General features: G+C 39.5%; 4 protein-coding genes across 7 annotated transcripts; 2 read left to right on the forward strand and 2 right to left on the reverse strand.

The window, feature by feature from the left end:
• The first annotated feature begins 1,609 nt into the window (after positions 1-1,609).
• LOC114549361 (fms related receptor tyrosine kinase 3) lies at positions 1,610-10,591 on the forward strand. Its single transcript, XM_028569625.1, has 24 exons — positions 1,610-1,693; positions 2,343-2,425; positions 2,897-3,048; positions 3,140-3,261; positions 3,389-3,500; positions 3,643-3,767; positions 3,999-4,177; positions 4,360-4,498; positions 4,638-4,815; positions 4,975-5,075; positions 5,267-5,378; positions 5,491-5,672; positions 5,762-5,874; positions 5,968-6,100; positions 6,421-6,525; positions 6,614-6,724; positions 6,891-7,047; positions 7,231-7,340; positions 7,479-7,600; positions 8,276-8,398; positions 8,505-8,616; positions 8,727-8,826; positions 9,566-9,671; positions 9,767-10,591. The coding sequence occupies exons 1-24, from the start codon at positions 1,666-1,668 to the stop codon at positions 9,974-9,976; spliced, it is 3,015 nt and encodes a 1,004-aa protein (XP_028425426.1). The 5' UTR covers positions 1,610-1,665; the 3' UTR covers positions 9,977-10,591.
• A 1,905-nt stretch (positions 10,592-12,496) lies between these two features.
• urad (ureidoimidazoline (2-oxo-4-hydroxy-4-carboxy-5-) decarboxylase) lies at positions 12,497-14,473 on the forward strand. Of its 2 annotated transcripts, none has more exons than XM_028569499.1 (3): positions 12,497-12,566; positions 13,213-13,413; positions 13,571-14,473. In XM_028569499.1, the coding sequence occupies exons 2-3, from the start codon at positions 13,233-13,235 to the stop codon at positions 13,918-13,920; spliced, it is 531 nt and encodes a 176-aa protein (XP_028425300.1). In that variant the 5' UTR covers positions 12,497-12,566; positions 13,213-13,232; the 3' UTR covers positions 13,921-14,473. The 2 variants fall into 2 exon arrangements, with proteins under 2 accessions (XP_028425300.1, XP_028425299.1); XM_028569498.1 differs by having other exon boundaries at positions 12,502-12,566; positions 12,995-13,413.
• Positions 14,147-18,549, reverse strand: pdx1 (pancreatic and duodenal homeobox 1). 3 transcript variants are annotated; one of them, XM_028569496.1, is made up of 3 exons: positions 17,993-18,549; positions 17,319-17,891; positions 14,147-14,988 (listed from the first exon to the last, which is right to left on the reverse strand). In XM_028569496.1, the coding sequence occupies exons 2-3, from the start codon at positions 17,713-17,715 to the stop codon at positions 14,603-14,605; spliced, it is 783 nt and encodes a 260-aa protein (XP_028425297.1). In that variant the 5' UTR covers positions 17,716-17,891; positions 17,993-18,549; the 3' UTR covers positions 14,147-14,602. The 3 variants fall into 3 exon arrangements, with proteins under 3 accessions (XP_028425297.1, XP_028425298.1, XP_028425296.1); XM_028569497.1 differs by having other exon boundaries at positions 17,319-17,634; positions 17,725-18,549; XM_028569495.1 differs by having other exon boundaries at positions 17,319-18,549.
• Positions 18,550-19,074: 525 nt separating this feature from the next.
• On the reverse strand, positions 19,075-22,170 carry si:ch211-140b10.6 (protein POLR1D). The gene is made up of 3 exons (XM_028569723.1): positions 22,011-22,170; positions 21,442-21,516; positions 19,075-20,429 (listed from the first exon to the last, which is right to left on the reverse strand). The coding sequence occupies exons 1-3, from the start codon at positions 22,034-22,036 to the stop codon at positions 20,093-20,095; spliced, it is 438 nt and encodes a 145-aa protein (XP_028425524.1). The 5' UTR covers positions 22,037-22,170; the 3' UTR covers positions 19,075-20,092.
• Between the last annotated feature and the right edge of the window lie 119 nt (positions 22,171-22,289).

The raw sequence follows: 22,289 nt of genomic DNA on the forward strand, positions 1-22,289 counted from the left end.
TTTTGAAATTTACATTCCGTGACGGAATTTATGTTTATGTTTTGATCTGTGGGTTGTTATCAACGGCCCAGTTTGACAGCCAGGCCGGATTGCCAGATATACCTGTAAAAACGTAAACCCAGCACGCTACAGCTGTAACGGTAGTACAGCCATGAAAGCAGCAAACAAACGAACAGGATCAACGGAGATAGATTTCTACATGACATAAAAAAAAGAAAACAGCATGTTTCTAACAGTTGCGTGACCAGAGACGTAACAACACCCTGGTAAATATTGGAGATGTATTTGAAAGATGGAGACAGCTTAGATCCCAAAAGGACGCAGAGTTGGCTTATTTTCTCCTGAACAGGTAAGCATTAGCTTCAGGCTAATTTATCACAGCTACTAGGGATGGGCATTTTTTGTCATTTGTGTACTCACATTGAATTATATAGCTACAGTACCCGAGTTGGTTACTCGCAAAAACAATTGAAACATAGCCAGTAAAGTGATCCCGACTGGTCCTGGCTAACGCCGTTATGCTAACCCTCCTAACTGTTAACGTTACCGGGAGGACCAGGCAAGCAGCCCATGGCTGTTTACAGCGTGTAGCCTCTTCAGCGGCCGACAACGGTGAGTTATTTTAAACCATGAGAGGGGGGCTGTAAAGAGAGGACTGTGAGTTTGCAGTGTGTTTAGCGATTGTTGCCGTAATTCTAAGCCAATGAAGTGTGTTCCATCGGCAAGGTAGTGGTATTTTAGCGTTTCGTATTGTAATTCTAAGCCGAGGAAGTGTGTCTGTCAATTGGTTACAGAGCTCCGCGTGAGCACGGGCTTTTATGACTGTCAATATAGCTAGCATCTACCGTTAGCTACTCTGCTGTGCTGTGGAGTAATGGAGTAATGTCTGGCTATGTGAGAAAAGCGTCTAGCAACATTGTTATGAATGCTGTCTCAGCCTGGCAACCAACGTGAACTTCGAGTCTGGGCAGGAGGGGGCGGGGCAGACGACTCTCCAGTATTTTGAATTGGTAGTGCTGTAACTATTTTAACCGCTAGCTGCCAGTATTACATACAATATTACATATTGCACCTTTTAAAATGATTAATTGTAGCAACCGAAGCAGATTATGATTATTGCTACATTTAACTTAAAGTAAATTGCAGCCTGCACAGAAAAAACAGATGCATGAGAATTAAACTGCAGGACAAAAACCAAGGCATGGGCAAAATAATAATAGGCAGGAGAAGTAAGTATAGTGTTCATTGAAACTTTAACTCAATTAAAAGTATATATTATATATTAGTATATTTTATATTTTACCATTTTACTCAAAAGGAAAAAAAACAGTCACTACTGTATTATAAAATATTTTAAAATAAATCCGAAAGGGACTTTAAATACGACTTTATAACACCTTCAATGTACATTTTTGCATTTGTATAGTAATTTTGCTCCCATAAAGTCTATTCATTGTGACATTATAATAAATAGCCTAGTTTCTTGCACATTTCTGGTTATTCTTCGGTCTTTTTATACTTTGAATATTACAGCCAGGCGTGGCTGAGACGGTTCCAGTGATACTTCCCCTGTTTAAAAGGTAGGCTCCTCGCACACATTTTTTTACATCAAAGTTTCGCTGTCTTACCCGGTAATGAGTATGTGACACTGACAGAAAGAAAGTAATGCGGAGGCAGAGAAATATGATCGCGGGTGAGTTAGACCACTTCAAGTTTCTGTTCTGTGGGCTGAGTAATTGGCCGTGTTGGCAGAGTGAACTAAAATAAATAGTCCAGATTTAAGGATATTGATACTGTAGGCTACATATTTTTAGGCTGTTTAGCCTAATATTTTCAAAAATTATGTTAGGACAATATCTTTCATATTGCATTTTTGGGATTTAATCACTGGATAATCGTCACTCTACCTCGGAATCAAATAATGAAAGTTCAAAGTCGACATGCAGCTGTAATTCAATAATACAGTATAAGGGAACCTTTTAGATCAAACGTGTAAACTTGTGTTCAAAGGCTGACATTGCATTGTTCATCATACAAAGTGAACATGATGCTCTGTTGAAATAAAGAAATATCAAAAATATAAACCATAGTTTGTGAGTGTCCCTGTAACCGAATGAGTTATCAGGTTTTTAAAAAGTTTTAAAAATATAGTCTATGTATTATTTCTTTTTTTAAAACTGTATAGTGTATAACCAATATAGAAAACTGCACACAGGACAGAAACTAACCAATTTACTTATCTTTATGACACTGTTGTTTTTATGATTGCATTTATTTTGTGCTTCTTTAAAACACATTTTTTATTGCATTTTAAATAAGGTAAAATTTTACTGTCTTTGTAGCTGTCTTGCTGCTGTGTGCTGTCGAGCTTCACTGCTCTGATGGTGTGTCAGAGCAGGATCAAGCCTGTGTGCCCAGTTATGAGGTAAAAGCTGATAGAATCCTTTAACTGAACAATTCAAATACATTATACATATACAGTATGCATTCGTCTTTTTGAGTTACTGTATATTTCTGAAACATTGAGTTAAGGGAAACAAAAATACATTTAGATGGCAGGTTTTACAGGTCATAATATTATTTGTTTGTTTTTTACAAAGTGCGTTGGTCCAGCATATACATTGTTGTCATGAATGTCATTGCCAGTGTCTTCCATACATAAGATCATATTATCAGACTAAACAAAGATACTTTGATTGTCTTTTAGAGTGCACAGAATGGATTCACTTAGAAACAGACAAACTATACTGCAGAGTAAAAAAGAGGTTGTGAAACATCAAAAGAGGGAAATAGCACAAACATGACTTAATGTACTCATTTTTATTTCTGGTCATCTGTCCGTTTATGTGTCATATAACCTTTAAAAAGATGGTTAATGGTGAGTCATATTTTTCAGGCGGCATGTTTTGTGCCAGCGGACTATTTGAATGGGTCTGGTTCTGTGGACATAGAGGTGCGTGTTGGTAAGAAACTCATCATCTCCCTGGAGCACTTCTCTGAATACCCTGTCTGCCACTGGATCAAAGGAGCAGTCCCAGTACTAACAGTGTAAGTGTGTGTGTGCGTGTGCGTGTGCATGTGCGTTTGCATGCGGAGAGAGAGAAAGATTAAACTGTGTCTTTTTCTTAAACCTTTTCAGTAATGGAACTCAGTCTATGGTCCTACCGCCGCTTTCTGAGACAGATTCAGGGGAGTACACACTGAGCTTTGAAACTAGCAATGGGACCAGGTCCTCAATGACCATATCTCTGCATGTAATGAGTAAGTAACGGCTCTCTCATATCTCATTACCTTTTTACTACAATGCTCAGTCAGCGCTCAACGCAGCAAAAGAACAATCGACTGTTTGATGCTGATAAAACTATGTTAACAATTTACTTCTTTCTAGAACGTCCCACAAAACCGAAGCTGACACTGGAGAAAGTAGATGTCAAAATGACTTCTCCTTCTTTTACATGCATCTCTGAGGGCTATCCAAAGCCCAAACTTGAATGGTCTGGGTAAGATGTTATTCATTACATTTGTATGCATGATTCAGAGAATGTTTAAATGATAACAATGCAGTTTACTGACACTAACTTTATCAAAAAGACATATTTTTATTGTGATGATTTTCTGAATAATGATCCTCCTTTTGAACAGAAACAATGGTGCTCACAGTGGATGGGCAGCTATTACAATATCCAGTAGTGAATATTCTGAGAACGGAGTGATGTGCTGTGCTACTAATGCTGAAGGACAAGAATGCTCCCAACTGTATGACTATGGTATTTCAATCTTTTAACAAATTCATTAAATACATCCTAAAAATAGTTTAACCATAATAAATGATCACATATGGAAGCTACTTTGCTCAGTTTTCACTTCAACCATCTGAAAAGGTTGGAGGAAAAATAGTTTACACCCCAGGGACTAATCATTCATGCCATAGAAAACACTTATTAAATAAAATAAAATAAAATAAATTAATTGACTTTGGGCCCCACTGTGTGTTTCAGACCTAGAGAGTGACTTTATGAAAAATGATGAGGTATCTAATGTTACTGTGAGTCCCGGTCAGTCTTTACTTCTTCGCTGCCGAATAAAACATAATGGGAAGCCGTCACCTGTGTGGGAGAGTGGCAGCAAAACAATGGATGCTAAAACATTAGCATGCTCTTCTAAAGTGAAGAAGGAGGTACAGTAATTCCCACTGAGACCATTGAGATTTTATTTTCATTTTCATGTGAACAAATTAGATTTTTTTTTTTTTCATTTATGTTTGTCTTAAAACATACTTACCATTTCTTAGTCTAAGACATAAATCACAACTACTACAATAATCTTTCCCATTCTAATCAGATATTTTTTTTGTCCCAGGTCTGCATTAAAAATGACTCCCATGAACAAAGTAAGATGGCCTACCTCTTCATCGAATCACTTAGTGTGAACCACAGTGGCACATACATCTGCAGGAGACAGAACAACAAAAAAAAGTCTGTTGACATTCATGTCCAAGGTTATTAGAACAAGTTTCACTTATTTTTTCTCTCTGTATGTGTAGTAATTTCAACTGTCACCAATTAATGGTTGTTTCTTATGTTTAGTCCTGTTTGTACTATGTGTCATGTACTGATTTAATTCTTATGTTGCCTCAGCTGAGGGTTTCCTCTCTGTCCAGCTGGATAAGAGTAGGATCATACCAGCTCAGAATGCATCCTGCTCCTGTTTGGAAGCCAGTGTTTCCTACCACCCTGTGCTCCAGCACTGTTCCTGGGAAGCTCCTGATAAAAAAATGATTAAATGCACCATGGACAAATGGGTAACAAAACACAGGTAGTTGCATGAAGCAATTTTCCTGAAGCTGAACTGCTTAAAATGTTGCATAGTTGTCTATTAATGCACATACACATGTGTACATGCTGATATGGTATGAGGTGCATTATAAAAGAGGTATGACGTTTGGATGGTTTTAAATAAATGTTGTCTTCTCAGGACTGTGAAGCTATGCGATGTACTCATATCAGGAGATTATAAATTACATTTGGAGGCTGGAGGACAAAAAGAAACCAAGACCATATCAGTGTGTGTTGTAGGTAAGAGATAGTTATTGTGTGCGTCTTGTATTTTTCACATCTGATATTAACTTAAGCACTTTGTGATTCTGTCTGTGATAAGTGCTGTATAAATAAACTTTACTTAAAGTCTGCACAATTGTATTGCTTTTCGAACGTTATTATTAGATTTTAAATTGTGCAAATCTTATTGTCCCCTGACTTTGTTTCAGGCAAACCAGAGTTCATATTCAGGAACAACATTAATCCCTTCACAGTTGAGACTGAGAGTCTTGTGCCAGCAAACTATACCTGGAAATCTTGTTCTTTGTCCAACATTGACAGGTATGGTCACTGTCAGAGCATTGCATTGTAGCCCTGTTGTACACACACACACACACACACACAGACACACTCAGATTCAGATTTCCTCAAGTCCCTGCTCTTTTTCTCAAAGCTCTTCCTGGAAGGAGATCCCAGGTGCCTCTCAAACAGACTCTAATGTCTCTTGTAAGAAGACAATCACGAGCTCTCTGAGCACAGATCTAGTGGAAGGACACAAGTTAATGTTTTGCCTGACAAACTCAGTTGGCTCCTGGTGTGAAATTCAAAACTTAATATACACCCAGCCCTCCAAAGGTAGCATGATTAATTTCATATCAAAATCAAGAAGTTAAATTGTTGTATTTTTATGCCTGGCATTAAAAACTGTCCATCATTGTTTTTAGGTTATCCATATAATGATAACGGCAGCTTGATGGTGCTAAAAGTAGGCAGTATGCTTCTGCTCCTGGCTTTGGCGGTAGTTAGTGTGGTGCTCTTGTACTTTGTCAAAAAGAAGGTATGTATTATACATTGACACACACACACACACACACACACAAACACAAACACTCATGAGGACATGATGCCAACCCTTTTGTGTTTCCATTAGAAACCCAAGTATCAGCCCCAGCTTCAGATGATTCAGATGATTGGACCCAATGACAATGATTACATCTACATAAACTTCGAGGAGTTTGGGTATGACCAAAAATGGGAGTTTCCCAGGGAGAACCTGGAACTGGGTATGAACTACACCAAGCATTAGATATGATACCAGAAATACTTTATTACAAGCAATTTGTAAATGTAACAACCCTGCATTTAAAATCACACTTAGTACAAAAGTATTACCAGCTTAAAGTATTAAAAGTAATTATTTACTCATGTGGTCCAAACATAGAATACACATCTTAGGTGTTGTAAATTAAAAGGATGGGAAAGCAAAGAAGAAAAAGCAAAGTTTTGCTACACCAATGGTATTGTTCAGAGTTTCATTACAATGTGCCAATAAAGTTACACTTGCCTGTAATGGTAATGTGTTTCTGTGTGTCACTTCCCCCAGGTCAGGAGCTGGGCTCTGGGGCCTTTGGCAAGGTGGTCCAGGCTACAGCTTATGGCATCAACAAGCCTGGAGTCTCACATCAGGTGGCCGTCAAGATGCTTAAAGGTCAGTATTTCATATATTTATTCCACGAGCGAAATGCAAAATGTTATGGAGGTCATGTCAGTAGCTGATGGGATATTTGTCGCTGCAGAGAAACACCAGACGGTGGAGAAGGAGGCTCTGATGTCGGAGCTCAAGATGCTGACTCACATCGGTCACCATACCAACATTGTTAATCTGCTTGGGGCATGCACAGAATCAGGTTCAGTTACCACTGCTAATTACACACATGCAAAAAAAAATGTGTATGCGCTCATTGCATCTGATTTCATCCCAAGTAGGCCTTTGTCATATAGGATGTTAGCTCTAGTGCTATGATTTCAGATAATCTTTTTATTCAAATCCATTTATTTGTTTTCCCCATACAGGACCCATATACCTGATTTTCCAGTACTGCCGTTATGGAGATCTACTGAACTACCTAAAGACAAACAGAGAGCGCTACCACAAGTCTGTGACCGATGCTTTCAACAAGGACCGTTTCAGCAGCCTTTACCACAACCTGCAGCCCAGGAAAAGCTCTGGGTGGGAACAATGGGAAATAAGGGGTGGGAAGAGCAATAGTGGGAATAGTGTGGTGATAAGAGCAACAAAGGGTATATCAAACATAAAGACAAGATTCTATATAAGTGCAGGCATATTTGTAACCGAATCTGTTGGAAGTTTTTACTTTGCAATAATAATCACGTCACATTTGTGTTTTCTCAGTGAGCAGGACACAGCAGAGGGAAATTACATGCCCATGTTCAGCTCTACCACCAGAGGGCAGGAGGACATCGCCCTCCTCACCATCAGCTCTGGTGACATTGACGGTGAAGGTGAAAAAAATACTACCTGAAGAACATGCCTGTTGTCCAACAGTTATGCTAATATATTAACACCTTCAGTTGTCAGAGCAGGGAGTGAGAGATCCCTCTGAGCTGTGTCGATCTTAACTGATCCCTGTTTATCTGCAGACCCAGCGACCTGTGAAGACCATGACAATCAGACAGATGACCTGCAAACCCTGACCTTTGATGACCTGCTCAGCTTTGCCTTCCAAGTGGCCAAAGGCATGGAGTTCCTCTCCTCCAAGAATGTAAGAGACCAAGGGCCACACATTGTATATGATTGATGATTAATAATCATTAAGGTCATTTAAGCAAAACACCAAACAGTTCCTAATTCTGGCTTCTCTCTTTTTTAGATTAACTTTCTATGCACTATGTAATACGAATTACATAGTGCATAGAAAGTTAATCTATAGTTTGGTGGTTTTGGACAAATAATCCAACAAAACAAGTTATTAAAGACATTAACTTTAGCATTTTGCAGTATTGTATGGCATTTTATAGACCAAACAATTAATCAATGAATCTAGAAAATAATCAGCATCTGTATTATTGTAAATTGCAGCCCTTAACATCACACTTTGAATAAAAAGAATCTTCCTGTTTGTGAAGAAATTGTTTATTTTACCAATATGTTCTCAAAAATATACAGTGTTGGATTGTAGTTATGAAAACTATTTTAAAAACCTTTCTAACTTATTGTATCTCCACCTGCTGGTCTGTTTTAGCCAGATTGTTATGGACATACAACATGAATGTAAAATTGTTGTTAGCCTCCAAAGCTCATGTGCTCCATGTCAGTCCAGTAAATTGATATATCAACAAAGAACACAACATGTTCAAATGTCAAACTGCTGTCACGGGCTTGGTCTTGGACCGTGATTGAAGTAAACATCGTGATGATTGGTCCTTTCTGTCTGCAGTGTATCCATCGAGACCTGGCAGCTCGAAACGTGTTAGTGACAAATGGCAGATTGGTGAAAATTGGTGACTTCGGACTGGCCAGGGACATCGACAACGACTCCAACTATGTTGTTAGAGGAAATGTATGTCAGATGATACTTTTATTTTACAGTATTCGTTGGTTGCTAAGTTCTGTATATGTTTTATCACTTCTCTCTCTCACATTATGTGGTTGACATGGCTTTGCAGGTGCGTTTGCCAGTGAAGTGGATGGCACCAGAGAGTACCTTTCAGGGGATCTACACCATGAAGAGTGACGTCTGGGCTTATGGCATTCTCCTCTGGGAAATCTTCTCACTTGGTAGCCTTTGCCAGCACTTTCCATGAGCAGTAGCTTACATTTAGAAAAGACAAGCACATAATCAATTCCTGTGCAATGATTGATGCCAACTCTGTCTGTGTAACTCTCAGGTGTTACTCCGTACCCTGGCATGAAGGTGGATCACACGTTCTATTCAATGATTGAGAGAGGATTTAAGATGGAGTGTCCATACTATGCCAACGAGTCTGTGTAGGTGTCTTCTGTCTGTATGCAACCATTATGTTTCTCTAGTAAATATATTTAAATCGATTTTAGACACTGACTGAGTTGCAACATCTTCAAGCAGTGGTGGAAAGTAACTAAGCATATTTACTCAAGTGCTGTACTTTAGTACAATTTTTAAGTACTTGTGTACTATTTTTTGCTACTTTATCCTTCTACTTCACTACATTCCAGAAGGAAATATTGTCCTTTTTACTTTACTACAGTTATTTAAGAATGTTGTTTTTGAAGACAGTTTCATATGGACCAAAAACAGGTTGATGTTTTTGCTCAAAAAAAGAAAAAAAAGGTTTTCAGGACCCAATTGTAACCCGAATTGTTTAAGATTGGGGCATTTCTACTGTTAGAGATTTAAATGTATAAAATAGTTAAACTAGCTCCACCTCAGCTACCACAGCAAAATGCTGCTTACACATTAATACAGTAGCTACTAAAGTAAAGATTATCCAAAAATATAATATATATATATAACACTAGGAAATCCACCCTTTAACAGTACTTTTGATGCTTTACATAACTTTTGTTGTATTAGTACTTTCACTTAAGTAAAGGATCTGAGTCATTCTTCCACCACTGTCTTTAAGACGAAACGCAACAGTGCAGCTTCCTTTGACTTCTAGTCATGATGGATAACTGATAATCCAAATACAGAAACTGTTGCAAAATATTTTATCTTTCATCTTCTCTCCATGACTTTCTTCTCCAGGTACGGGATGATGTGTAAGTGTTGGGCTCTGGATCCCTGCAATCGGCCATCTTTCTCCAAACTGGTGTCCTTTATGTATGATCAGCTGACAAACAGTGAGGAAGAGGTAGGCATAGTTTTATCCTTTTCACCTCCCGACTGGACAGACATGTAAATATTTTTATCTGATCTATAAGGAGCATTATATTTGTACTCTTTCAGCTTTACCATAACATGCTCGACCAGACATCCAGCGAATACCAGAACCCATCGGCCATTCTGGTCATTTCCGCCTTGACAAAACAGAATGAGAACAAGACGGCCAATGATTACTGTCAAACCCATGCAACTGAAGAAAGCAAAGCAGAAGTGTCTGACTCAGACACTGTGGCAGCTGAGGAGAAGCTGGTGAAGCCATCTGATACGGAGTGATAACTTATCACTGAATGCATGTTGATCAAACCATTTTGTCTATATTTTTTAAAAAGACAGTATTTAAGATTATTTAAGATTTTTCACATAGTGACAGTATGCACTTGCTTTTTATACTATTAGAATATGGTAACAAAACAAGGTTTTAATTATGTATATGGAATTTTGATTAATTATATTCTTACTATGAAAATGGGATCTGAATGTAAAAAAAAAAGTTTATTGTGCAGCTAAAAATGAAAAACCGTTTAATAAAAGGATCTTAAACAATCTCAGGACTAGACATGTAAGGTGAGTGAGTTGTAACTTTTTTTTCTACATTAGGCCTACACACTTTTTAGCAACTGATCAACTTTTGGTTTTAGATTTGATCATATACATACCATATATCATATATTGTTATGCAATGTGATGGTAATTATTTTGTTGTGGTCTCTTATATTATGTCGACAGCTATTACTTGCAGACTAAACCCAATGTTTGTACACAATTATATATTTTTTTCAAAACAAGCTTTCCTTTTTTGGAATATTTTAGTGGATCTTTTTATTATGTGTATTTGTTTGTGTTTGTTTAAGCATTATACCTTCAATAAAATGTGATTTTCACATCTCAGATTGTTTTATAGGAGTTATTTCTAAAAGCCTAAAGAGGAGTAACTATTCAGAATTAAACAATAAAAGAGCAAAAATTACAGAAATGATTACATTCTAACATGAAACACACCATACATATTCACTATATACACACTATAAATCAGTGGTGGAAGACGTATTCAGATCCTTAAAGCAATACCACACTGTGAAAATACTTTAGCCCCTGCATTCAAAACCTTATCCAAAGGTATGTAAGTATTATCAGCTAAATGTACTTAAACATCTTATGGATGAAGTGTCAGACTCAATCTGAATGCTCCCAGGAGATTGAAGTTGCTGCAGAAGACATTGCTCAGTCAATTACTCAAGTGAAGAGTTTAAACGGGACAGATGCTGCAGATCTATGTCCAAGATCCGAACTGAAGTGCAAACTGTCTACAGTATGAAAGGAATAGGAAGCAAGATCGAGACCTATTTTTGCAAAGCTCTTTGCCAAAGTTTGGATTCATCATATATTGGGGAAACTGAAGACCAAATTCCACCAGGACTCCAAATTTGAAAAAAGGCACTCAATGCACTCACTTATAGATAGTGTTGACTCTCTGCTTCTGACAACTACATGGAGGAAATGAGGTTTCTGTGTTGTGAAAATGTTCCCAGGTCTGATATTCACACGGGAACTTAGTGATCTCCTCCCAAGGCACAGAGGCCATCATTCAACATCCGTTTGAAAGAACATGGGATGAAATCAAAGGTGCAAATTTTGATACCACCCCAAAAACTTAAAAAAAAATAAACTCTACAAGGCCATTTTCCAGGACCTGTGAATAGGTGCTGGTCTCTATGAGTTAAGAGAAAACGATTTCCTCCTCTGTCAAAGGTTACCTGATTCTTCTCATATTTGGGCAAAGCCATCTCAAATTCCTGCAGATGTATAGACATTGGTGTTGTGTTTTGCAAGTGGAATGTGCTGTCTACTTTGCAAGGGTTTTCTCAATTAACGATTCCATTAAAGAGACAAAAAAACCTTCTTTAAGACAACCATCACCTCTGAGTAACAATCAAGTAGCCTATCCAAAGTATTCTATTCTATTTGTATTTAATTTAGCAAATAACTAGTAGAGATCATTTAAAATAGATTGTTTTATCATTGTTGATAATCATCGAAAATTGAGCAGTGTTTTCTAGTAGCACTCAATTTATATCACTGTTGTTCTGTTGCACTGTAGTAGACACGCTCTGAATGTGTTATTTGTTTACATTTCAAGTAAAGCTCTGTGTTTAGTTATTTAATTTGTCGAGTTGAGTTCACTTCCTGTTGAATCATATCAGAAGGATTGTAACAACTGCTACCTTTAAGTGGCAAAAAATCAGTTAATGCAGGTTAAAGAGGTGTGAAGTGTTTAATGTGAAGTCAGGGTGACTGAATATACTAGAGAAGTTAAGTTCATGAATGAATTACTGAACGGGCTTACCGGGCACAGGTAAGGGGTCGGGGGCCTGAGTCAGGACTCCTGACTCACAAAATGTGCTAAAAGAAAACCAACACAAAATGACAAGAGACGACACAGAATGAGTAAAAAAGAGCCGAGGCACAAAATGACTACAGAGATCCCACCACAAAGACGTTAGGCATGACAGAAAATAAACAGAAGTGTCAATTCCAGGTCCAGAAAGTAAAAGTCCAGCCATGTGTTTATTCCACCAATGAACTCAGCCAGCTGATTTCACTACTAATTAGTGAAATTAGTAGTGAAATCAGTAGTGAAATCAGCTGGCTGAGTTCATTGGTGGAATAAACACATAGCTGGACTTTTACTTTCTGGACCTGGAATTGACACCTCTGAAAATAAAGCAAAACATGCAGGCTACTCAGCGACTATAAAGAGTAGTAAACTGTGGACAGCAGGGGGCGTAGTTTTACCGTCTCTCGGAGCAGTGAGAGCTCGTGGAAAATACAGGAAGTGCAACTGGAAAGGCTGCTGCTGCAGACGGTGAGAACATTTATGAATTATCCTGAATGAATAATTTGAAGTACAACACCGTAAACAAGCACTTAAGTAGCCTATATAATGTATTTAGAAGTATGGACACATTTGTTTCCTCTGTAAAATTAAGTTGTTTCTAAGTTTGATGGTTAGCACAAATAGCCTATAGGCCTACTCTATAGTGATTTTTACAGGGCGGTGTTGTGAATGTGTTAGTGTTTTCCACCATAGAGGAGCCACACTTCTTTTTGTTAATAGGAAATCATTTATTTCAGTGGAAGCCAAGCCTTTTACTTTTTATTCTAGGCTATAGCCTAGATAAGAAATATAAAACTGGGGAGAAAATAAAGCTCCCACGAATAGTAGAAAAGAACTGAACATGGCATTTGAAGTTGAGTATGTGATAGCCTATAAATTTAGTTTCTTTCTTTAAGCTCTAGGAGATGCCAGAGACCAGTCTGCATAAAGAAGCATCTTAAATTTGCATCAGTTTTGAACTGATCTCCTCTTTTCAACATCAGATGATTGGCAGTTGATCTGACATGTATAACCACAGCCAGGCGGGGGCTTGTTCTGTGTGTCCAACAGTGCATTCACCCTTGTTACAAAGTCCTGTCCGAAGATCAATAAACATTGCCTGTCCATCTCCTAGCCTACTGACGAGATCCCCACATGAACATGGATATCGCCACAGTAAATGTTCTTCCTTACGAGGATTTTGTGAATATTTTTGGCAATGTGGTGGAGAAATGTCCCATTATAACAGCTGCTGTGTGGTCGGGGCGTCCCTTTCTGAACTTGACTGCTTTGGAGACTGCAATCAGCGAATTCATCGATGCTCTCCCAGAATCAGGTGAGACATAGAATATAGCTATACATTTCGTTAACTTTTCATTTTCTTTGTTATATTTTGTATTGTGGGTGGCTGCCTCAATGGTTGTTTGGCCCTAAAATGTGATTTCATCCACACGCAATGGCACTGATAAGACATTATATCCGTTTGTGTCCAGGTAAAGAGGGGATTCTCAGGTGTCACCCGGATCTTGCGGGCAGGGACCTCCAGAGCGGCACCCTGACCCGGGAGTCGCGCGAGGAGCAGGCAGGATCCGGGATGGATGTGCTGAACTCAGCGGAAGTCTCGCGCATGGCCCGGCTCAACGAGGAGTACAAGGAGCGCTTCGGTTTCCCGTTTGTCATCTGCGCCCGGATGAACGACAAGGCGAACATATTACGGCAGCTGTCCGAGCGCTGTCCGAACGAGCGCGCAGTGGAGAGGGCGCGCGGCATCGAAGAAGTGAAGAAGATATGTCGCTTGCGTCTTCAAGATCTCGTGCTCACTGACTCTCCCAACAAGTTATGAATCTTAACTAGTTTATACTCAATTTTGACTGTGCCTGTTCAACAACCCGGATGTCCTGAGGACTGTAGGCCTATAGGCAGTGTGATATTTGCTTTATTCCAAATGTAATGTGCGGGTATTCATGCATCATACTGTAGGCTACAATTAATTATTTAAACAATATAATATGTGTACCTTTGATTCTAATTTAACAATGTACATGATAATAGCTTAGGCTTATATACAAGTGGCAACTATATTGTATTATGCATAGGCCTATATACATTCAGAAACTTGATTATACTCACATGTCTGAGATGAAAAACAGTTCACTGTAAAACTTTATTAGACCATGCAACAGTTTGTGCTGAACCCATGTTGCTGGGGGGCAAGGGGGGAGGGGTTACGAAATGTCCCTTCAGTCCAGTAAATGACAGTGGCAGTGGTAGGATATCCAATAAGGAAGAGGTCCCTTCAACTGGATTCCTGGATAAGGAGCACTTTATTTATTAACTCTAAGAGAGACTCATAGGTTTCACTCTCCAATATCGCCCTAATTATGAATGTAAGGATTTCTAAAAACATAAATCTCCTCAAATTTGGATTCGGATTTAAAGTATATTTATATTTGTTTCCATCGAAACCAACTAAAAATATCCTTGCAATATGAGTTTAAGTCCCAGTCTCAGAACCTGCTGCGGGTCTATGCGAGCTCCCTGGCCTTAGGTGCGGAGAGGGCGGGACCGTGCAGCGGGGAAACGGGGGGTGAGGTGGTGTGAGCTCCGTTCGTAGAGGTGACCCCTCCCGCGGCCTCCCCCTGGTCCCCAGAGCTGATGGAGGAGTCCTGGTCCGGGTCAGCCCCCCTCGCCCTCCTACGGTCCTCCTCTTTCTTCCACTTCATGCGCCGGTTCTGGAACCAGATCTTGATGTGGCGCTCGGTGAGGCTCAGGGTGAGCGCCAGCTCCACGCGGCGCGGCCTCGAGATGTAGCGGTTGAACAGGAACTCCTTCTCCAGCTCCAGCAGCTGGGCTCGCGTATAGGCAGTCCTCGTGCGTTTATTTTCCTCTGATTCCGCTATCACGTATGGGCCTGGAGACAAACAGAGATTTAGTGTCCTCACAAATGAGATACAAGTTCATAGTAGTCATTTGTCAAAGGCATTTGAATGTTTATAATTAGTGTTGTTTGGACTAAATTTCAAGCAATGTTATTATAAAGTAATTTGATTAATTATCATAAAAGGAGTTTTTACTGGAAATGACTATAGGGCTTATTAGAAGTGCATGGATCAGATTTTGACCCCCTCAGCAGGCACCATAATGGATATTTGTCTTCTCAAAATAAACATTTATTCACTTGTAGTTTTACAAGGAATTCACAATTAAGATACTTGAAATGTACCCAAAAATAGTCAAAAATTCAGTTTGTTTGTTTTTTCAAGATTATGTGGATTATTCTGCAGATTAAGATTTTGGTAAAGGTATGGTCAGGGTTCTAAACTAGCACCATCCATCAGCCAAATGCTGGTAAAATATGCAGGTGGATGGTAGATTTGTTTCACTCACCATCCAAAAAAACAATTGTAATCCATTGAGTGGCTGGTAAAATTTGAACATTCACTTGCCATTTGGCTGGTGGACGAAAAAGTTCATTTTAAAGCCTGGGTATGGTTGTGTATAGGTTGTTTCCTCCTACTGCAGACAAATAATATATAAAATAATAGCCTATATATTTCCCCAGCTGTGTAGCCTACAGAGGTGACCCATTTCAAATGTATACCAGTGATCTTACTTTACAAATATGATAGATGGGTTTGTGAGATCTGAGATCCTTTTGTTTCGGCTTAGTCACTGAGACTTTCACACATTTTTTTCTATGGCTGAATTGCTGCAGTAGGCTATGTTTTTAGAAGGCAACGGCGGTGAGTGTGGAACAAGTAGCCTAACTTTTTACATGCCAAAAAGCCACCACATTTCTCCGTGAGTTCTCCGTAACTAAAAGGACCACCGTTTAGTTAACTGACTTATGGCCTCAACATTTCACCATATCACATATCAAAATCAAAAAATAATTAATTCCAGAAACACACGCACACACACACACACACACACACATACATACATACATACATACATACATATATATATATATATATATATATATATATATATATATATATATATATATATATATATATATATAGCCTACCTATAGAAATGTATTTTTGTGTTGATTCAAACTGAAAGTTAAATTGAGACTATGCCCGAACAGTAAATATACTTTAATAATTTTTCAAAAATTATAAGTAGATTATCTAAGTTTATTTATAGGTTTAATTGCAACAATTTTTGTGAATGCAAGCCATTAATGGTATAAATGCCCAATTTATCAAGGCACGAATGACAGCTTTGACCCTTGGCATCCAGCTAATGGGGATCCTAATAAAATCAAATCACTCTATTAGTCTTGTAGGTTTTGCATGTCAGCCTCTTTGTAATGGACGTGTCATCTTGTCCGTTTCTAAATTTAAATTTACCTACTGGAATTATGCTATTACCTATTTAAGTCATTGGCATGTCTTTAGTACACGTAATAACCACAACTGTGCGCAAAATAAACCAAAGGTAGGCCGTAATGTCAGGTACAATATGAATTCATAATAAAATGTCTTAAACCAAATCAACGACGCAGAATAAAAAAACAAATGTTGAATGGTCTGAAACTTTTCTCTGATTTGAGAAAAGTCTGAGAACTTCATAAATAGATATTTTAGTTTAGGAAACTTTGTAGTCTACGTTCCCATTTTTCTCTAGAGAAAACATGCTTAAACGAACCTAATTAAAACTACTTTATTTAAAATGCCTCCGTGTGAAAGAGAAACGAAAAGCTTCCTTAAATGATTTAGTAATTTAATTTAAACATGAGATTTGGTGAAAGTCTAGCAATGCATTGTTAATATAAAATATTTATTACCAGGACCACATCAATCAAAACCGGTTGTGGTAGGTGTGTTTTTAACGGCCTATTATATTCTATTATACAGCCTGTTGATGGTTTAAGATACGGCGATTTGTGAATATGTTTTGTATAGAAAAACCCACATTTTTGTGACGATAAGACCTCATAAAAGCAAGCGCTTGACCTTCCGGGCCTTTTACAAATTGACTGACAAGGTAAACTGAAACACCCAGGATCATATTGTTGAGAGCATGATGTCATTGTAGGGCCTCAGTGCTATGACTACATAGAAGGCTAATGTTGTAAACACACCTGTATTTTTAAATAAGATGATAAATGATTGCAGCCAAATCTGCTTTAAGAAGCAGATTCAGCTCTCCATTCAGTGATTGCCTTCGTTATTATGATCTGAAACACATGACATTGACTGATTTGTAGCGGTTTGGTGAAAAAAAAAATACCTGCCCACTGTCCCTTCCAGGTGTGTGAGTGAGATTTTGTGGTTTTCATCCAGGGGAAAGGGAGGTGATATGTGCTCTGTTCCCCCGTGTCTCCATAGCCTGCAGCAGGCGGGAGAGGCTGCTGCTGGAGCCCCTGAGGATGGTGGAGCTGAGGCACACCTGGATCTTCCCGCATGGGTAGACTGTAAGAGGCAATGTCAGGAAGGCTGGCCTGCTCCAAGGCTCCCATGGACGGCGGTGAGTAGACGGAGTGGACCTGCCTGCTCATGTAGAGGCAGGGCGGCGGGCTGTGGCTGTAGTCCTCCCCATGTGCTCTCTGGTAGGCACAGGAGTCTTTAAAAACCTGAGAAGGATAAAAATGATCTTCCCGATTCATGGCGTCCGCGGACCCACACATGTACCGTACCTGCGCCCTGCCTCGGCGTGGACGTTCTTCTCTACCAGTCTCTGGCGCAACTGCGAGGCCCTTACAGCTGCACACAGGTGTGTCCCTCTGGCACCATGTGACTCTGCAGCGCCAAAGCCATTGGTTTCACTGTTTGCAGACCTATAGCTCTCAGTGTCCAGGATATTCTGCTTGTGGGATTTTTCAGTAAATTAAACAGAACGAGAAGTCAGCGCGTAAATCAATGCCACTCTGTAAATACCGCAACGTTTACCTGGCTGGCACCCACCTGTGTTTGCCCTCACAGCAGCAACAGACAGTGAACAGGTGAATCTGTGAGACCCTGCCTCCAGAAAGAGGTTCCAAATGGTCTAGAGCGCACGACAGTTGTGGGACACGTAGGAGTGTCCTCAAACAACGTGGCATCGACACTTTATATGGACATATCTCTCATCTGCACTCTGCGGCTGATAAATTGATATGTATGGGCGCAAACATTGGTTGACCTGCCAGATAAGAGACCTGGATGGAGAGACAGTTGTCTTGGATACTCGGGCGAAAAGCTCAAACACCATACTTTGTTTCCACAACCTTTTTTCATTTGTCTCCACCTTTCTGACTTTTAAAATGTACCCATTACACTTCTGTAAATGCATCATTTAACACCATTTAGCGCGCGTGGGCGCACGGTCCCTACACGAAGGGCCCTCGGCGATAACAAACACAGAGCCGCTGCGGTCGCTGCACTCTCGCCATGTTTGCTTGCCATTAGCCTTTAGCAGGTGTGTGTTCGCCCCATTAAACAACAGCTCTCGTGGTAAACCAATTAAGGTTGGAGTGAGCAACAGAACTCAATTAACCGGTGTGCGCGTGGAGCGTGTCTCCACCACCCGCAAGCTCACCTGCGCGTTTATGCAACAATTTGAGCCTCTGCCACGCGAGCGGAGGGATTTACCTATTTTTCATGTAAATTGTACAAGACGACCGTGCGTTTACCTTGATAGTGTGTATCAATATACTATTTGCACTGAGTTCTTCAAAAGCAATTATGGCACTTTCCACGGTATCTAAATGGGCCACTCAGCGATGCAATAAAGTTCAAGCAAACCTATTCTATATAAATCACCCCCTGCACTATGGCTTAATGGTGTTTATATTTGATCACTATTTCAAAGAGGAAGGAAACAGTTAACCCAAGATATTCTCCACTACAGTGGAGATGGACAATGTGATTTATGAAGCATGAGGGGCGTTAAACGCATTTTAGCTGACTTTCCAGGCAACATTTGGCGTAATGGCTCGAGCTAGGAGTAATGCATGTTAAATTAGATAGCCTATAATAGATCTATGGGTAGTCATGACCAAAGAGAATGACAGTTACCACGTTTATAAAACGATGTGTAGAACAATAAAAGAGTGAAAGCTTACACACATGGAGACAGGTAAAATGGGATTGATATAAACAGCAGCAATTTCTATATGCTTGAGCACATCCATCTGTGCTGAAACCATTTACATAGATAAATAAAGAAACGTATGAATTATAGTGAGTCATGTGAATGAGAGGAAATAGGGAGAAGTTGAGGACAAAGACAGTACAACACGTGGAAATACTGCATGTATGTAAGAGTTTAATCACTAGATTATTTTGTATGCTATTGTTGTTATTGCAGTTTTGTTAAATTACTACTAATCCATTGCTGGAAATCACTTGTTAACCAGAACACATAGGAGAGTCAGGAAAACAACATTTGTTTTCTCCTTTGGCAAACAAAACTGTTTCTGATAGCCGGTATATACATGTCCAAAAAGTCGGACACGCGATAAAATACTGCTTACTCAGTGGCGACAGCAGCATGGCTTATGTAAACATTATGGCTGTGAATAATGACAGAAGAATGATAATGTCATTATAATCGAAATCAAATCTCTTCTACTGTAGGTGAAACAGAATTACACCAAAACATGAATCATATGAGAGGCAAGGGCATGAAAATGTTGGCTAATAAAAAGTTCTGTGAAAAGTCCTCCTGATTTCCTGGACTACAATGGCCACTTGGAAGTTAATTTACTCCAATGTAGGTAGAAAATCAGAAAAGAGAACTTAATCTTGGCTACTGGCTTCATGAGCAACACATATAGCTAACCAAAATTGTTGTTAATTCAAAAGTGAACTGTCAGGAAACTACAATGTAAGAACATCCTCAATCAGCAAAAACTTAAATGAACGTCTTCTCAGATAGGGGACAGGACAGGTCTCTCCGTTTGCTAGCAGTTCTGTAAGGTGTGTTAGCTAGTCAGAGAGCAGTTTTAGGAGTGTCCACCTCTCTGCTGCATGGACAGGGAGTGGCTTCTGTAAAATCAGAGTTCCTCCCCCAGACAAAAGTCTTTATTTATGAAGTCTGTCTTTGTCTCTGTTCTGACCATCCCTCCCATGTCTCCGCTCCCTGTTGTCTTTGTGCCTGTAACTCCTCTCCTGCTTCTTATCTTTGTTATTGCAGCTGTCTCTGTGATGATGTTTATGGTCTGTGTGGCCTCCATTACTTCTGTGATCTCTGGGAGGTGTTCTGCTGCGGTCGCGGCTTCTGTCTGGGGACTCGCTGCTCCGGCGCCCTCTCGTGGGGGGGTGTCTGTCTCTGGACTCACTGGGGCGTCGCTGCAGGCCGGTGGAGCGCAGGGTGTTGAGGAGGAAGCGCTTGTTGGTGCTCCGCAGGGGACACTTTAACCTGACAGAGGAGTGAACAGACAAACCTTTACTTTACAGTTGATGGACTTACTGTATCTCTGAGACCAATAGATGGTCATCACTGGCTTCTAGAAGGCATAATGTCTTTTCGTTTAAGCTGACTAAGATACCCATAAATGTATCCATTACACATTCAGAGCTAATAACAATGACACCAGATCACAAACATTTAAAAGTTCTTCATATGCAGGGCTGTAGCTACCACTGAGGTCATTTCCTTTACTTTTTATTTTATTGGGGGGGGGGGGTGATTTGGCTTTGAATAAGTCATGTCTTAGTATTATTTCATTTTGAGAAATAAAATCTATAAAGTATATTGAACAGAAACGGAACAGACAAGACCAGTACTATACACCGTATTATTGAAATGAACTGAAACACACCCTGAAGTTAGAGACACTCATTCTTCTGAGGGACCTAAAAATTCTATTGGTTGATATTTCTAGAAATAGTATTGTGACTGAATTGTTTTGTTTTGATGTTGTACACATGTAATTCGCTCTTAGATTTTTTTTCTTTTAAAAGAGATCTTGATCTCAATGAGACTTCCTCAATAAATACAGCTTAACTAACTAAAAGCAATCCATTCAATTTGGTCTGACTATTTTAAATCACATATACACCAAGACAAAACAACAAGGGTGAGTAACCAATGCATTTAACTGTGTATTCTGGCAAATTCATCATTTATCTGTATCATTATGAACACAATACAACACTGGTAACCTGGCTATAATCATGTTTATTTCACTTATCTGGAACAATATGGTAAAAACATATGTTGTTTACCTAAAATATATAATATCATATTATGTGGAGCTATCTTTTGTATTATAGGTATTGTGTAGTTTTGTCTCAAAACACCACATATAGGAGACAGACTCAACGACCAAAAGTTGCCCGAGTGATAGTACAGCTCAACAGCAGTCAGATGTCCACAGTGACAGATGTGTGCAGGCTGATACAGATGACATGTCAAACACAGTGCTCACCATCCTGCAGGGCCCATGGTCTCTGCTCTCACTCGAGCCCGGTCAGTCTCCTTTAGGAGCTCCTCTACCGCACGCCTACATAGATAAATAAAGAAACGTATGAATTATAGTGAGTCATGTGAATGAGAGGAAATAGGGAGAAGTTGAGGACAAAGACAGTACAACACCTGAAGGGGAAGCCAAGGGGAGAATCATTTAATTAAGTGAGAGAAAACAGAGTGATGCAGAGTACAAAGGGGGAAAGTGAATCATTAGTGAGTGAATGAGGGACAGCGGCAGTCTCCTGGTTTGACCCGAGTTGCTGAATCAGCAGAGTATCAGCAGAGGAGACTCACTCATTTAGCCGACCTTTAACCACAGAGCACAAGTAGCTAATGGTAGCTGTAATGGTGGAAGGGTTTCCTTTCAACCACTACACACTTTTCTTACAACACAGTAAATACAACAGCTGTCGACCAAAAATATCCTACTGTCCCTAGTGATGGAGGGGTGTTACGGTTTCGGCAGAAAACTAGCTTGAAGTGTAAGCAGCTGTATACGTAAGGATTCACAGTAGAATAGTTACATACTTTTCTAGTTCATTATCCTCTGACATCGTGTCGTGATGAACTGCACGTTGGAACAAAGTTTATTTGACTAAAATCGATGATTGTAGGTTAATTAACGCTGGCATACATATTTTTTTCTGTTTACATCTGCGCGTGGTCCTTCAACCGAGGACCCTGTGTTTTTAGCTGTCCTTAGCGATGCCTGGACGTTTCCAACATCCACTTTTAAGCCTTTTGCGACACAACGAACTTGATAAATAATTTTAAGTATCACAAATAGCCTAAACGCTTTAAATGCTA

Source organism: Perca flavescens, chromosome 22, assembly GCF_004354835.1.
Source record: "Perca flavescens isolate YP-PL-M2 chromosome 22, PFLA_1.0, whole genome shotgun sequence".
NCBI lineage: Eukaryota > Metazoa > Chordata > Actinopteri > Perciformes > Percidae > Perca > Perca flavescens.

Coding starts and splice junctions, on each gene's coding strand:
- LOC114549361 (XM_028569625.1), top strand. CDS start 1,666: ATGCGGAGGCAGAGAAATATGATCGCGG. Junction 5,379..5,490: donor TCTTTGTCCAACATTGACAG/GTATGGTCACTG, acceptor TTTTTCTCAAAG/CTCTTCCTGGAAGGAGATCC. Junction 5,673..5,761: donor ATACACCCAGCCCTCCAAAG/GTAGCATGATTA, acceptor CATTGTTTTTAG/GTTATCCATATAATGATAAC.
- pdx1 (XM_028569496.1), bottom strand. CDS start 17,715: ATGTGTGGGTCCGCGGACGCCATGAATCGGGAAGATCATTTTTATCCT. Junction 14,989..17,318: donor CTGGAAGGGACAGTGGGCAG/GTATTTTTTTTT, acceptor GTTTGTCTCCAG/GCCCATACGTGATAGCGGAA.
- urad (XM_028569499.1), top strand. CDS start 13,233: ATGAACATGGATATCGCCACAGTAAATGTTCTTCCTTACGAGGATTTT. Junction 13,414..13,570: donor CGATGCTCTCCCAGAATCAG/GTGAGACATAGA, acceptor GTTTGTGTCCAG/GTAAAGAGGGGATTCTCAGG.
- si:ch211-140b10.6 (XM_028569723.1), bottom strand. CDS start 22,036: ATGTCAGAGGATAATGAACTAGAAAA. Junction 21,517..22,010: donor GAGGATAATGAACTAGAAAA/GTATGTAACTAT, acceptor TTATCTATGTAG/GCGTGCGGTAGAGGAGCTCC. Junction 20,430..21,441: donor ACCATGGGCCCTGCAGGATG/GTGAGCACTGTG, acceptor CTCCTCTGTCAG/GTTAAAGTGTCCCCTGCGGA.